General features: G+C 49.6%; 1 protein-coding gene across 3 annotated transcripts in view; it reads left to right on the forward strand.

The window, feature by feature from the left end:
* Window positions 1–3,129, forward strand: part of LOC145361486 (myocardin-related transcription factor A-like) — a 239,758-nt gene extending 236,629 nt beyond the window's left edge. For all 3 annotated transcript variants that reach the window (XM_080217297.1, XM_080217298.1, XM_080217299.1), the window contains 2 exons: window positions 468–525; window positions 1,651–3,129. In XM_080217297.1, the coding sequence (XP_080073423.1) occupies window positions 468–525; window positions 1,651–2,168 (576 nt within the window). In that variant the 3' untranslated portion in view covers window positions 2,169–3,129. The remainder of the gene's footprint in view (window positions 1–467; window positions 526–1,650) is intronic.
* The last annotated feature ends 13,173 nt before the right edge of the window (window positions 3,130–16,302 follow it).

Below are 16,302 nucleotides of genomic sequence, written 5' to 3' on the forward strand. Positions count from 1 at the left end.
TCCAGCAGATCAAAGAGATTGTAGAAATTTGAGAGATTCCGAATTGGTCCTCAAGCACTTGCTCTAACCCCTGGGAGCCAGTTCACACCAGGTGCGGATCTGGCCTTGCCTGTCTGGGGAAATGGCTAAGAGGGAGTTCTCCTCAAAATGGATGGGCCAATTTTTCCTCCTAGTTCGTGGTGGAATAACTTAATATCACACCTCACATCATCTCCGACTGCTCCCAGCCTCTGAATCCCAGCTTCAAGTAGGAACTAGGAAATCACCAGTGGAACTTGGTGTGATTCAGACTAATGTCTCTCGTTGGCAGGGGGTCTGTCTGAGAACAGACCTAAAGGCTCTGAGTAGCTGCTCCAGGACTGTGGCCTTGCGTTACTTTGGGAATCTTAATACTTTCACTGGCTAGGCCACTCCAATCAACACTCTTAGTTTGCACCAGTGATGACTCTGATGTTTTATCTCCTCAGGAAAACTCCAGAAGTCAACAGATGGACGATTTGTTTGACATTCTCATTGAAAGTGGAGGTAAGTCGGTGGTGATGATAGATATGTTTCTTTAGAACCTTTTATCCCAGGCTCCCATGTAACTATGCATCATTAAATCTCTTGATCGTGGTCCAACACTGGGATAATTTTGGATCCTTGCTCCTAAGCTCTCCCCAAGTTGCCTTTTTAATTTCTCAATGGGATGTGGGTGTCACTGGCAAAGCCGATGTTTGTTACCCATTCCGGACTGTGCTTGAGAAGGTGGCAGTGACCACTGGACCACTGCAGTCCATTTGGTTCACCCAGGGTGCTGTTGGGGAGGGTTTAGCCCCACCCAGTGTCCCAAAACTCTGGTACTGCTGACCAACTAATCCTACCTGGTTATTTTCAAAGAGCAAAGAAAATTACATCACAGGGACAGGCCCTTTGGCCCTCCAAGCCTGCACCAACCATGCTGCCTGTCATAACTAAAACCCCCCTACCCTTGTGGGGACCATATCCCTCTATTCTCATCCTATTCATGTATTTGTCAAGGCGCCCCTTAAAACTCACTATCATATCTCCTTTAACTACACCACCCCCCCCCTCCGCCCGCCCGCCCGCTGGCAGCGAGTTCCAGGCACCCACTACCCTCAGTGTAAAATCAACTTGTCTCGCACATCTCCTTCAAACCTTGCCTCTCGCACCTTAAACCTATGACCCCCTAGTAATTGACTCTTCCACCCTGGGGGGAAGAAAAAGCTGCCATCCTAACCTGCTGCACAATGATGTGGGCACTGGCAACCATTTCTCTACTGCTGTTCCCCTGTGGAAGGGATGATGACCAACCCTGACCCTGTCTGGCTTGGTGCCTGGAGTTTTACTTCCCAGTAGATGTCAGTGGACAGTGCTCAGGAGCAGTGTTTAGATTTCTGTCTCTCTGAAACACAAGATGCCTGGGGGTTGATTGTACAGCAGTGAGCCCGGAATGAATGAGGAATCAATAGCCTTTACCGCTACACACACGCACGCACGCACCTCCCCCCACCCTGAGTACTCAGGGAACTCCGAGATACATTGAGTGGCTGAGACTGTGTCCCCAAATGGCAGAGTGAGGACCTGAAGCTGGGGTACGGGGAATAAGAATTGAACAAAGTATTGATTTACTTTATTCTTCATTGACAGAAATTTCACTCAACACCAAGGATGTTTCCACGTCATTGAACACACCGTCTCCCCGGAACGTTTCGCCCACGCTGGCCATGTCTCCACCGGCAGTCGGGAAGGCTCAGCTGCAGTCCCCGCAGCTGTTGCTGGAGCCCATCGGTGACGGTCAGTCCAGCAGCCACGAGAGCCGCCTGGAGGACTTCCTGGTCAGCACCACTGGCGTTCCGCTCTTGTCGGTGGATAACGACGGGACAGAGCCCCTCTCCCTCATCGATGACCTACACAACCAAATGCTTAGCAGTTCCAGTATTCTGGAACACCCGCACTCACCCATGGACACTTCTGACATGCACTTCACTGCAGACAGCGCCAGCCTGACTCTGGACCTTGCTGACACTAACTTGGACAACATGGAGTGGCTGGACCTCAGTATGGGCAGTTCTTCTGTGGGCCTTGCTCCTTTGAGCTCCGTAACCCCTAGTGTCTTCTCCACTGACTTTCTAGACAGTCACGACCTGCAGTTACACTGGGATTGACGTCGACAGTCAAGGCATTGAGGGCGATCGTTCCCAAAGCCTCCTGGTCAGTTCAGTGTGCTGGACCTGAATTAAAGCCGGGTCCTTCAGCGTGCGCTTTTCGCTGTCCAGGAACAACACTCAACGCTGGGAATTCAGGTCCCCTGGTGAAGCATCAGAGGATCTTCTCTGTTTAGAATTCGCGGGCAAGAATGGGCTGAAGCTCTTGGCTCAGATCTGAGCCCACCCACCACTGCTGGGGGCGGGGGGAGATCTACAACTGGATTCGATTCCCAACTAGAAGATGGACCTTCTCATAGATTGACCTGGGCAGCATGGGTTTCTTTTGACCTCTAGCTCTTCACGTGGTCCTGTTCTGTGGCAGGGTCGCTCGCTCGGTGTCTTATCCAGCGTTTGGTTTCTACGTTGCCAAGGTTGTGTTTTTTTGCACTGATTGTGGGGGGGGGAGTCTTTTTTTTTTAAAAAGGAGAAGTTTCAAAACAAAAGCCCAAAGGTACACTAACTGAGCAGGGATCCGGATTAACCGCACCCCCCTCCCACCAACCTGCACCTGGGACACGTACCTCAGCGCTGCGTGATTTTCTCTTTTTTTAAAACCACGGAACGAGACCTACGTTGGAGTGGCTCGGGTTGTCACTGCAGCGCTTGGGCTTCTCGTCACACGACTTCCTGCCGAGCCTGAGAGAGAGAGCCTGGCGTTGATCGTTCCAGCCGGAAGAGAGGCAGCGCTCAGCCCTGGGGGCGGCGGGGTGGGGGGCAGCCCCTCACTGCATTTGTTTGTGCCATTCATTCTCCACTTGAATTTGGAGCTGTGTCACTGGAATTGGGCGAGTGTGTGTGCCCACAAGGATGTGCCCCAAGTGGCCTGTGTCCTCGGCGGCTGCAGAGGAGAGTCAGGTTTCGTTCTGGTCTCGGACGTGGAAGCATTAAATCGACCGTGGGCAGCATCCAACGGCCCCCCCCCCCCCCACACAGTTACCCAAGGAAAGTAGCAGAGCCCGTTACGCTGCTGGCTTACACAGCCTTTCTCCCTGATCAAAGCTCCAGGGCAGGGTGTCGCTCGAGTGAGCCACTCAGCACAGACCATGCATGATGGATTAAATAGCTTTCAACTGCCAACAGAGGTCTGAGTGAGCCAGGCGCATGTCTCTGGGCCCTTTGGTTTTGGGGTTTGGGGGGGGGGGGGGGGTGGTACGGTCATATGTCCAGATTTCATTCCCTTGTTGACCCAAGAAGTGTTGCCTGTGCAGGAAGTTCCTCCACCCGCCCACATTGCCCTTCAAAGTGAAAGGGAGCTTGTCCAGTCTGGGGGTGGGGGGGGGGGAGGTGGTGGATGTGGTGAGATGTCTTGCCCCTGTGGTTATATTTCTCACATGTGTAACTGAACGTTTTACCGCAGGAGGAGTTTCCTAAATCTTTCTTGCCAGCTAACGCAAGGATTTCTTTCAGTCACCTGGAGTGTAAGACAATTGCGTACCGTCAGATGTGCAGTTCAATCATATCCGTGTACAGACTGCGTCGCTGACTCCGGCTGTGTTAAGTGAATCTCACTGGTCGAAATAACACTGGTGTGCCGGGGGGGGGGGGGGGGGGGGGAGGGGGGTGGCGGTGGGGCCACATTTAACTTGAAAATGGCAACTTGTCCCGTAGAGCAGTAGTCAATGACATTTGCTTTGAGGTTTCTGACCACCAGAGCTTGTTTTAAAAAAAAAAGACCCCTCCTGTTTGCCAGGCGCACGTGAAAAGTTTGGGCATTTGCTTAAATCCGTGACCAAGCTGATGCATTTCATCTCCGACCGTTTGTCTTTGAGAATGGAATGACGTTGGCTTTGGAGCTGGGGAAGAGTGAGTTTGTCTTCTAGGCGTGGACTGGACGTTTAGCTGAAGGGGACTCGAGCGGCGAGAGCCTTTGCAGAATAGTGGACGGGATGAAGCAGGGTTGCACAGAGAGTGGCGACCACCTTGATTTCCTGTTTTGAGAGTTTAGTTAGACGGATCGGGGCCGAGACGATGCTGTGATTTTTGTTTTAACAATTGAGACTCTCGCCTGAAGTCACACTCGCGCGCGCGCTGCAGGTCTGGTGGGTGTCTTCACTGTTGCAAACCTGTGGCCAGGGCGATCTCAGTCGTAGCCAAAGTTGAAGTTACTGGGGCCATTGTTTTAAAAAAGAAACCCAAAAGAAAATGAGATTGGGTGAAGCTGCTTGGGGCTGTCAGTGCTTTGTTTTCCTCACCGGTTCCCTGGTCCCCACCAGCTGCTCATTGAGGTGGGGAAATCCCTACAGCGGGGCTCCATTCTTCACTCTCTGAAGTTCTAATTGTGGTTGGGAAGGATAGAGAGAGAGAGAGAGACAGTCATACAGTTCAGGTATCCGGGAGTCGAGTGGAATTTATCTAAAATGGGCCGGAAAGCTTCAGGAGAAACTAATTCTGGGTGGGTGGACAGGGTGTTGTGAGGTGACAATTGGAGTTATTAATCCAGCCTGAGATACAGGAGACCTTATTCCAAATATTGCCAGCATGTGGATCGAAGCAGATGTTAATTGCCAGCTGTATCGACTATCTTTATTTTGGGTATGGTGTATTTAGAGTTTGTTAAGCAGTAGATTCTTCTGCATCCCCTCGAGTATAGCACTGAGTTTATTTTTAATATACTGCATATTCCTCTTTCACCAAATTCCTCTGTGCGTTATTGGAATAAATTTGGTTCCGTGAAAGTATCCCGGCCTCCTCAACCAAACCTGGGAGTTTCAGTCCCTTTGCTGCTCAGCGCAAAGCAAATGATTTTGGATGTTTTGAGTCACTGCTGTGTTTTCTCCTCTGCTTCACCATAATCAGTGTAAATAACCTTCGCACAAACCACTGCCCCCTCTGGGTGTTGTTCTGCGGCAGTCGGACCTCGGAACGCAGCATTCTGAGCAGCTTGGGTGGGTTTCGAATCACTTTGCTGCTACCTGAATTCCCCATCCCCCAAGATTTGGGCGGCATGGTGGGTTAGCACTGCTGCTTCACAGCTCCAGGGTCCTGGGTTCGATTCCTGCCTCGGGTCACTGTCTGTGTGGAGTTTGCGCATTCTCCTCGTGTCTGCGTGGGTTTCCTCCGGGTGCTCCGGTTTCCCCCCTCGGTCCAAAGATGTGCGGGTTAGGTTGATTGGCCATGCTAAGAAATTGCCCCTTAGTGTCCAGGGATGTGTAGGTTAGAGGGATTAGTGGGTATAATATATAGGGATATGGGGGTAGGGCCTGGGTGGGATTGTGTTCGGTGCAGACCCGATGGGCCGAAGGGCCTCTTTCTGCACTGTAGGGTTTCTATGATTCTAAGGTTCTCCAGTGAACAAAATGATTTCTGTCAAGCCAAGTATAACTCATGGCAGCAGGCACCTAGCGACCATACGTTCAACTTTGCTCTCCGAACTGTATTGATAATTGCAGCGATCCTATTTGTGCAGGTTGTTGAAAGTGTTGTCTGCTCTCAACAATTAGAATCATGGAATTCCTATCGTGCAGAAAGAGGCCATTTGGCCCATCAAGCCTGCCCCGACAACTATCTCACCCAGGCCCTATCTCATAATCCCTAATGTGGGGTGGCACAGTGGTTAGCACTGCTGCTGCACAGCGCCAGGGACCAGCTGGCATCACTGTCTGTGTGGAGTCTGCACGTTCTCCCCATGGCTGCATGGGTTTCCTCCAGGCGCCCTGATTTCCTCCCACGGTATGAAGGATGTGCTGATGAGGTGGATTGAGGAAGGAGCAACACTCCGAAAGCTTGTGCTACCAAATAAACTTGTTGGACTTTAATCTGGTGTTGTGAGACCACTTAGTAGTGGATTGACCCAAACAGGTGCTGGAGTGTGGCAACTAGGGGAATTTCACAGTAACTTCATTGCAATATTAATGTAAGCCTACTTGTGCCTAATAAATGAACTTTCCTTTTAAAATAATCCCACCTATTTACCCTCCCAGTCCCTGCTAATCCACCTTAACCCACATATCTTTGGACTGCGAGAGGAAACCTACGCAGACATGGGGAGAATGTGCAGACTCCACGCAGTCACCCAAGGCCAGAATTGAACCTGGGTCCCTGACGCTGAGAGACAGCGGTGCTAACCACCGTGCCACCCATTGTGACTCAGTAACTTCTAAATGTTAAATCCTATCAATCCAACTAATCAGGCAGGTATCTAATGTTAATGTGAAGCAGAATTGTTGCAGCTTATTTGGCCCTTAGTGTTGGTTCAGTTGTTCTGTACTGGCACCAACCAACATTACAGCAGCTCTGTACCAGGGCTGAATGCTTTGTGTTTAGAATGTTTCGGAATTGTAGATGCAAAAAAAGTGCAATATTTGGTGATTCAACTGGCATGAGGTACAGCCATTAATCTGATGTGGGTTTTGTAAAGATCTCCCTTGTTACCTGCATTGGACTTTAGCTGCAATATGGGACAATCCAAGCCCAGTTGTCTTAATGTGATGGTGAGACTGTCCCTGATATACATGATGTAGAGATGGACGGCGTTGGACTGGGGTAAACACAGTAAGAAGTCTCTCAACACCAGGTTTAAGTCCAACTAGTTTATTTGATAGTAAACCAACAAGCTTTCGGAAACAGTGTTCCTTCGTCAGGTGTGTGGAAGGTTCTGATCAGAGAAAGGCGTATAAAGACACACACAGTTTACAGAATACTGATTAGAGTGCAAGTCTTTGCAGCTAACCTGCTATTCTAATCTTGCACTCTAATCAGTATTCTGTAAACTGTGTGTGTCTTTATACGTCCCTCTCTGATCAGAACCTTCCACACACCTGACAAAGGAACACTATTTCCGAAAGCTTGTTGGTTTACTACCAAATAAACTGGTTGGACTTCAACCTGGTATTGTGAGACTTCTTACTGTCCCTGATATAGTCGTGGCCCTTGACTCCTGGGGGCTGGGATTTAATAGAAACATGGACAGGAGTGAAACCCTGCCCAGTAAGTGTGATTGTTTCTGTAAACCCGTTGTGTTCTGAAGGCCTTTGCCTGGTTGGTTTTGTTTCTGAACATGCCCCCCACCCAAGGGAATATCATCAGTTCCTCCCTCTGTGATGCCCTGTCCAAGAGCTTAAAGACACTATATACAGGCACAGTACTGGGGTACACTAATTTGGACACGGTCTACTACTCCTCCCTCCAGACGTCTTCTCTCCATCTCACCCCTTCTCTCCCACCCTGACCCTAAAGGAATCTTGTGCCCATGTCAGATTTGCATCCCCAACCCCCGTCTGAAACTTGTTGTCTACATTGTCATGTGTTTGAATGGAAAAGGGCAGTGGAGGGTGCCAGTGGGAAGTGTACCTCTTACACTTCCTGATTCTCTTCATTGCACAGCCGTCTTTTCAACTGCCAAGACGTGAGGTTCTGAAATTCCTTCCCTCAACCTCTCCAACTCTCCTCCCTCCTCCGAGACACACTCAGAAGTCTCCCTCTTTGGTAATTGTTCCTGTGATGCACCTTGGGATGTTTTATTATTTCAGGGGAGGCGATGGCCTGGTGGTATTATCGCTAGGCAATTAATCCAGAAACACAGCTAAGGTTCTGGGGATCTGGGTTCGAATCCCACCAGAGCAGATGGTGGAATTTGAATTCAATAAAAAAAAAAATCTGGAATTAAGAATCTATTGATGAGCATGAAACCATTGTCGGAAAATCCCATCTCGGTCACACATCCTTTAGGGAAGGAAACTTGCCGTCCTTACTGACATGTGACTCCAAAGCCTCAGCAATGTGGTTTCCCAAGGGCAACTAAGGATGGGCAATAAATGCTGGCTAGCCAGTGACACCCATGTCCCATAATTAAAAAAACATTGTCGACAGTAAGGTTCTTATCCCTAACTTTGTGCATCTTGCTTGCAACGCTGCACAGCCGACCTGACATTTTTAGTATTTTGATTACCTTTGCTCCACACTCAAAAGTTCAGACAGGGTTTGTTGGTCAGTTTTGTCCAATCCCTACAGTACAGAAGGAGGCTGTTTGGCCCATCAAGTCGGTACAGGTCCTATTCCCGTAACCCCACACATTTTATCTTGCTAATTCCCAGTCCATTTATCATGGCCAATGCACCCTAACCTGCACGTCTTTGGGAGGAAAGCGGAGCACCCGGAGGAAGCTCCACGCAGACACGGGGAGAATGAGCAGACTCCACACAGACAGCGACCTAAGCCGGGAATCAAACACAGGTCCCTGGCGCTGAGAGGCAGTAGTGCTAACCATTTGTGCCACTGCACCCTATAAAGTGAGTGCTTGGAATTGAGGTTGGGACTTGGTGTCACTTGGCTGGAGTTTTATATCACTGCTCGGGGACTGACGCATGTTCTGAACAGTGTTAAACCACTCAGGAGCAGAGAGTAAAACTTGAATTTCCATGTGATGTGTGTGTGTCTGTGTGGCTGCTGCTTACAGCACATCACCAGACATTTCTAAAGTAGTCAAGCCTTTCAGCTCCTTGTGGCCTCCTGACTGAGTTTGTTGTCCGTGTGAGTCTGTGCTGAGGCTACTGAATGGTGACGTTTTTATAGAAACCCTACAGTGCAGGAGAAGGCCATTTGGCCCATCGAGTCTGCGCCGATGCCAATCCCACCTAGCTCTGCCACCCCACGTAGGCCCTATCCCCGTCACCCCACATGTTTACCCGCTAATCCCTCTAACCTACACATCCCAGGACACTAAGAGACAATTTAGCATAGCCAATCAACCTAACCCGCACATCTTTGGACTGTGGGAGGAAACCCATGCAGACACGGGGAGAACATGCAAACTCCATACAGACAGTGACCTAAGCTGGGAATCGAGCCTGGGCCCCTGGAGCTGAGAGGCAGCAGTGCTAACCACGGTGCCACCATCACTAATTTTTAAAAATTCCTAACACACTATTCTCAACCCCCACCCCCCGCCGCAGGCCACCGGGAGGTCCCAGACTGGACGCACTGATTGGGACGGGCAGTGTGCAGTGCTCATCCGAAATTAAACTTTGCCTCTCGTATCCCCGAACACAGTTCTACACAGAAATTCCCAGAAGGTGCTGGTTCCATAGTGGTAAATGGGGAGTGCTGACTAATCACTGGGAGTCATGATGTGGAGATGTCGGTGTTGGACTGGCGTAAACACAGTAAGAAGTCTCCCCACACCTGATGAAGGAACAGCGTTCCGAAAGCTTGTGGGTTTACTATCAAATAAACTTGTTGGACTTTAACCTGGTGTTGAGAGACTTCTTACTGTAATCATCGGGTGTACGGAAGCCACTAAACGATTACTTGTGTCAGTACATGGTCTGATGTCTTGAGGCATCAAGCAGTGTAATTTTACAGAATAGGATTGAATTGACATTATCCGTGGTAAGGCGGGTGTCTGTGATATTGACTGACAATATCCTTGGATCATTCTGAATCTTGATGTCATTGAATACTAACAGGAACAATCTCAGAATCCCTGGATGTGGGGAGCATGATGTGTCCAACCCAAGTTTCCTGCTACATCACGGACCCCCATTCTGAACCATAGACCCCTACAGTGCAGAAAGAGGCCCTTCGGCCCATCGAGTCTGTACTGAACGCAATCCCACCCAGGCCCTACCCCCATATCCCTACATATTATACCCACTAATCCCTCTAACCTTCTGCTTGTTATTCACCAATTTTCTGTTATGTACACGATGTTTGTGTGGATTTTTTTGGGGGGGCTGCACTGTAAACTCTGGGTGGAGCAGGCAGTAGGCACCTTTACCGATACCCTGTCAGGGGCGATGGCAAGTGTGACCTTGGATAACTTGTTTAGCTCTGAGGGAAGGTGTTGCGGTCAGCACTGGGAAGAGTCAAGGAGGTAAAATGTGTCCAAAGCTCTGATTGCAGAGTAATGGGGAGGAGGCTGAAAGTTTTTGCGATTGAGTAACGGAACGAATCCAGGCAGGTGAAGAGTTGGTGGGGTTGGGAGAACTGTGAGGGGGAGGCACTGACACTCACGGTGCCAGAGACAGGTTATCGAATCACGGTTATGAATTGTTTTTGTCTATTTGCTTATTTCCCGCTCAAAACATCAAAATACCTGAATTTCCGCTTCCTGTCTTGAGAGCTTGTTGTGGGGAGGGTGGGGAATCAGCCTGGATAATGAGCTAACTGGTCTACCTTTCCCAAAAACTTTCACGGCTACTGGTGCTGGTGAATGGGATTAGGTGGGAGATTGGGTGTTTTGGTGTCAGTGCAGACTGGAAGATTCTATAACTGCGCCAGCGCTGAGACGAACTTCACGCCAGCTCCATTGTGCTGGAGCCCCTGCCTTTAGAGAGCTGTTGTTGAGGCCAGAGACTCCCTCCCAGAACCCGGCCCGAGTGGCTGGGTCTTTGTAAATGTGCCACTCGGATCAAAGAGGCCTTGAGCTTGGTGCAAAGCTGAGCTCAGCCAGGGCACTGACGAACTGGTCTCGCCGTGGGGAGAGGGGGTCTTTTCTGATCCAGATGACTATCCAAACCGCTGCTGGAGAGATATTTATCTGGACTCAACCTAGCGCGGGGTTGGGCCAGACTGTGATAGCTTCTAGGATCAAATAGCATGCTGGCACCTGCGGCCTAGGGTCTGGGACGAGGGCCGATGGTCTCTGTGGAACAGTAACCCATCCCAGCGAGAGCCAACACCCCCAGTGTAGCAGGGTACATTTCAGGAGGGAGAGAGAAGGGAACTGAAGGAGGTGCTGCTGAAGGTCTCAGTGGAGACCATTGACTCAACGTTCATTTCATTGCAACAGATGAAGCTAAAGGAATGTTGCTCAGTGACCTGTCCGTGGGGTAGTTCACTCGGAGCCTAATACCCCACACCTTCCGGCCAAGGAAGGTGTCCTTTGCCAATCACTTTACTATGGGTTGCGTCGGCCTCCACCCATGTTGCCGCAACTTTGCTTTTTTTTAAAAAAAATCCCGTTCTGGGCCGGTGGTAAATGTCAGTGCCTGAGTGATAATCAGTCTCTTGCTGTACACAAGCACTTTCTGGAATATTCTGAACTCGAGCGATAACCAATCACTTTCCCCTACAGGAACTGGGCCCTCGCGTCGCACTCTGATGTGTCGGAACTTTGTACAAACTCTCGCTCCCTCTTGATGCCACTGTGAATGTGTATATTCCAACTTCTGAGGTGTAAACATTTATAGGGAACCGTTTGGAGGAATGTATTGGGGCTTTCCATTTTAAATTGTAGTGATGCTGTCTGTGATCAGCTATAAAGAACAGGAGGTGGTGGTGGGGGGGGGAGAAAGCAGACATACTGAATGAATTTTACTGCTTGCTTTTTCTCTTTTTTCTCTTTTTTAACTGTCTGTAAACACTGTTTTGTGTTGAACTTTTTAAAAAAAACTTTTTTTTAAAGAAATGTTGTGTCTGTGTCATTTAGACTCCGTCTGTTTTTATTCAAGTCATATTTCATAGAATCCCTACAGTGCAGAAGAAGAATGTTCAGCCCATCGAGTCTGTACTGAACACAATCCCACCCATGTTCTATCCCGGTGACCCCACATGTTTACATAATAAGAACATGAGAAATAGGAGCAGGAGTAGGCCATCTAGCCCCTCGAGCCTGCCCCGCCATTCAATAAGATCATGGCTGATCTGTCGTGGCTCAGTTCCACTTTCCCGCCCTCTCCCCATAACCCTTAATCCCCTCTCTTATCAAAAACCCAAGAACCCGCGTCTTAAAAACATTTAGCGAGGCAGCCTCCACCACTTCAACGGGCAGAGAATTCCAGAGATTCACCACCCTTTGAGTGAAGAAGTTCCTCCTCATCTCCGTTCTAAACTGCCCCCCCCCCCCCCCCCCCCCAATCTTGAGGCTGTGCCCTCTAGTCCTACTGTCTGAGCGGGAAGAGCCTCTCCACCTCTGTCCTGTCCATCCCATTCATCATCTTATACGTCTCAATGAGATCTCCCCTCATTCTTCTAAACTCTAACGAGTACAAGCGTAGTTTATTCAGCCTCTCCTCATAGCTCAAACCCCTCAACTCCGGAATCAGCTTATTAAACCTCCTCTGTGCTACCTCCAAGGCCAAAATATCCTTGCCTAAGTGTGGCGACCAAAACTGCACACACTACTCCAGCTGCGGCCTCACCAATGCCCTATACAGCCGCAGCAAGACCTCCCTACTTTTATATTCAATCCCCCTCGCTATAAAGGCCAGCATCCCATTCGCCTTCCTGACCACCTGCAAGCTGGGTTTTTGCAACTCATGCACAAGGACCCCGCGGTCCCTCTGCACCGTCGCATGCTGCAGTTTTTCGCCATGTAAGTAATAGTCCTTCCTACCATTATTCCTACCAAAGTGGACAACTTCGCACTTGTTAACATTAAATTCCATTTGCCAGTTCCTGGCCCATTCGCCCAGCCTATCTAGATCCTTCTGCAGACTCTCCACACCCTCCGCACAATTTGCCGTTCCACCAATCTTGGTGTCATCAGTAAATTTTGACACCATACACTCGGTTCCCTCCTCCAGATCATCTATATAAATGGTGAATAGCTGAGGCCCCAGCACCGATCCCTGGGGCACTCCACTAGTCACCAACCGCCAATCGGAATAGCACCCATTGACCCCCACTCTCTGCCTCCTATTTGACAACCAATCCCCTATCCACGCTAACACCCTACCCCCAACTCAATGCACCCTGACCTTCTGTAATAACCTCTTGTGAGGCACCTTATCAAACGCCTTCTGAAAATCAAGAAACACCACATCTACCAGCTCTCTATCCACCACCCTAGACACATCCTCGTAGAATTTGTCAGACATGACTTCCCCTTAACGAAACCGTGCTGCGTCTGCTCTATCAAACAATTGTCCTCGAGATGCCTCGCTATTTTCTCATTGATGACGGATTCTAACATTTTACCTACAACAGACGTTAAACTAACCGGCCTATAATTCCCAGCCTTTTGCCTGCCACCCTTCTTAAACAGCGGCGTAACATTAGCCGTTTTCCAATCTTCCGGCACTTCCCCGGAATCCAGTGAGGATTCCCCTGCTAATGTCCCTGACACTGACAGTACAGCATAGCCAATCAACCTAACCAGTGCATCTTTGGACTGTGGGAGGAAACTGGAGCACCCGGAGGAAACCCACGCAGACACAGGGTGAACGTGCAAACTCCACACACACAGCGACCCAAGCTGGCAATCGAACCTGGGTCCCTGGCACTCTGAGGCAGCAATGCAAATCACTAAGTCTGTTTGGAGTTTGTGTGTTCTCCCCGTGTCCGCGTGGGTTTCCTCCAAGTGGTCCAGTTTCCTCCCAAAATATGAAAGATGTGCTGGTTAGGTACATCGGCCGTGCTAAATTCCCCCCTCAGGTGCTGGAATGTGGCGACTAGGGGCTTTTCACAGTAACTTCACTGCAGCATTAATGCAAGCCTTGTGACTAATAAATAAATTTTAAAATAAGCTTGACGTAGGTAGGAATGTGAAACCTTAAGTCGGCGAGTACTGTTAAGTTAACTTCACAAACATTCACGTCAGCTTTCTCTAACAGGAGTGGGGCTGCTCTATCAGTCAGTTTACTATCAAATAAATCGGTTGGACTGGAACCTGGTGTTGTCAGACTTCTTACTGTATCAGCTGGGGGCAGACCACTGTCGGGGAAAACCCAGCTGGGTCACGAATGTCCTTTAGGGATGGAAATCTGCTGTCCTTACCCGGTCTGGCCTACATGTGACTCCAGAGACACAGTAAAGCGGTTGGTTCTCAACTGCCTCTCTGAAAGGGCCAGTTGAGCCACTGGGTTGACAAGGGCAACCAGGGATGGGCAATAAATGCTGGTCCAACTAATGACACCCATGACCCACACATGCATGAAAAGGAAGATCCCAGTTCAATTTGGTGCCAAATTGGGGTGGATTAGTTCACGGCATTTTGCTTTGGGAGAGAAGTGGGGGGGGGGGAGATGGAATCGGCTGATCTCAGTACGCTGCTTTCCCATGGTCACATGATGTTCGGGCTTCGTCTCAATTCCAGCACACTGCTCCAGAGAGAGAAGGCTATGGGCTGGGACGCTTCATCTTGGTCAACTGTTCCGTTCTAGTGGTGCACTTTTGGAGGCTTTGTCTCTTGTAGAGGACATTAAACTGAACCCTCTGGAGTAGGTGTGAAAGATTTCTGCTGGCATTATACGAGGGGTAGGGAGTTCTGTCCTGGTGCATCTCTCACTGAAGCTTAGTTTGGGAAATTGGCTGCCCTGCCTGCCTACTCAATCACTTACAGTAATTTGAGTATCGGCTAAGGATGTAAAAGTGCCAAGTTGCATTTAGCAACAGCACAGAAAGGGGCCATTTGTTCCAGCTGGTACATATTGGCATGAGTGTCTACTATTCCAGTCCCTCCGCCCTCCTGTGGACCTTCCCTTCAGTGTAGCGTTTATTCGATCCAACCATTCCCATGGAGCTTTCACATTCCTACCTCTGTAAAGTTAAAAGTTTATTTATTAGTCACAAGTAAGGCTTAACTCTGCAGTGAAGCTACTGTGAAAATCCCCTAGTCGTCATACCCCGGTGCCTGTTCAGGTACACTGACTGTGGGAGAATTTGGTATGGTCAATGCTTGTCTTTCAGACTGTGGAAAGAAACTGGAGTACCCGGAGGACATCCACGCAGACACAGGGAAAACACGCAAACTCCACACAGACAGTGACCGGAGCCAGGAATCGAACCTGGATCCCTGGTGCTGTGAGGCAGCAGTGCCAATCACTGTGACACCTCTGTGAGATTGCACCTAAATTTTGCCTTTGACCTTATTAATAGTTCCTTTGTTTCGTGCTTGCCCACAAGTGGAACTGTTTACAACAAATTGTTTTACGCATTTGGCTGCCCGAATCATAGAACCCTGCAGTGCAGAAAGAGGCCCTTCGGCCCATCGAGTCTGCACCAGCCACTATCCCAACCCCTATATGCCTACGTATTTTACCTGCTAATCCCTCGAACCTACGCATCCCAGAACACTAAAGGACAATTTATCATGGCCAATCCAGCTAACCCGCACATCTTTGGACTGTGGGAGGAAACCGGAGCACCCAGAGGAAACCCACGCAGACACAGGGAGAATGTGCAAACTCCACAGAGACAGTGACCCCGAGCCGGGAATCGAACCCGGGACCCTGGAGCTATAAAGCAGCAGCGCTAACCACTGTGCCACCGTGCCGCCACTCTGCTACGTTCAGTTCTGAGGTTAACCGCTACATTACGTTGAGTTTAATTTGTTACTCACCCGCTCACTCTCCAAACCTCCCTTCCTTTGGTTTGAGGTCTGTATAACCCTCCCAGCTCCCCGCCCCAGTTGGTGTTGTCCACAGGGTCTGAAGCTGTTATTACATTATCGTAGATATTCCCACTGTAATGTCACTGGGCTAGTAATCCGGGGGCCCCAGGCTAATGTCAGTGGAGTTCAAACTTAATTAATTAAAACATCTGGGATTGAACGCTGGTCTCAGTCCAGATGATCATGAAGCTGTCATCAATTCCTGTAAAAATCCATCTTCAAAGGATAAAAAACAAGGTGGCACTGCATCCTCACAGCGCCAGGGACCCAGGTTCGATTCCCAGCTTGGGTCCCTGTGCAGAGTCTCCCCATTTCTGCGTGGGTTTCCTCCGGGTGCTCCGGTTTCCTCCCACAGTCCACAGATATGCAGGTGAGGTGGACTGGCCGTGCTAAATTCTCCCTCAGTGTCAGGGGGAGTAGCATGGGGTAAATGCATGGGGTAATGGGGATAGAGCCTGAGCGGGATTGTGGTCGGTGCAGATTTGGTGGGTCGAATGGCCTCCTTCTGCACTGCAGGATTCTACGAAAATTACACTGTCAGCTCCGACTCTGCGCTACACCACTCTGCTACATGTGAAGATGGGCCACATGCTTAATGTACTGGGGCCCTTCCCCACCCCCAAGGGACTGGACCACAGCAGGGAGATAAAAGTAGCACATTAAGGAGGACGTGAAGGGCTGAATGGCCTCTTGCACTGTATAATTAATTATATGATGCTGGGAGGCTATTTGGCACTGACTGTGCAGTGTAAAGATTGTAACCCTTCACAGAGCAAAAATAAGCAAAATATTGTGGATGCCGGAACCTGAAACAAGAACAGA

Source organism: Carcharhinus amblyrhynchos, chromosome 35 (genome assembly GCF_965287045.1).
Source record: "Carcharhinus amblyrhynchos chromosome 35, sCarAmb.v2.hapA, whole genome shotgun sequence".
In the NCBI taxonomy this organism is placed as follows: Eukaryota; Metazoa; Chordata; class Chondrichthyes; order Carcharhiniformes; family Carcharhinidae; genus Carcharhinus; species Carcharhinus amblyrhynchos.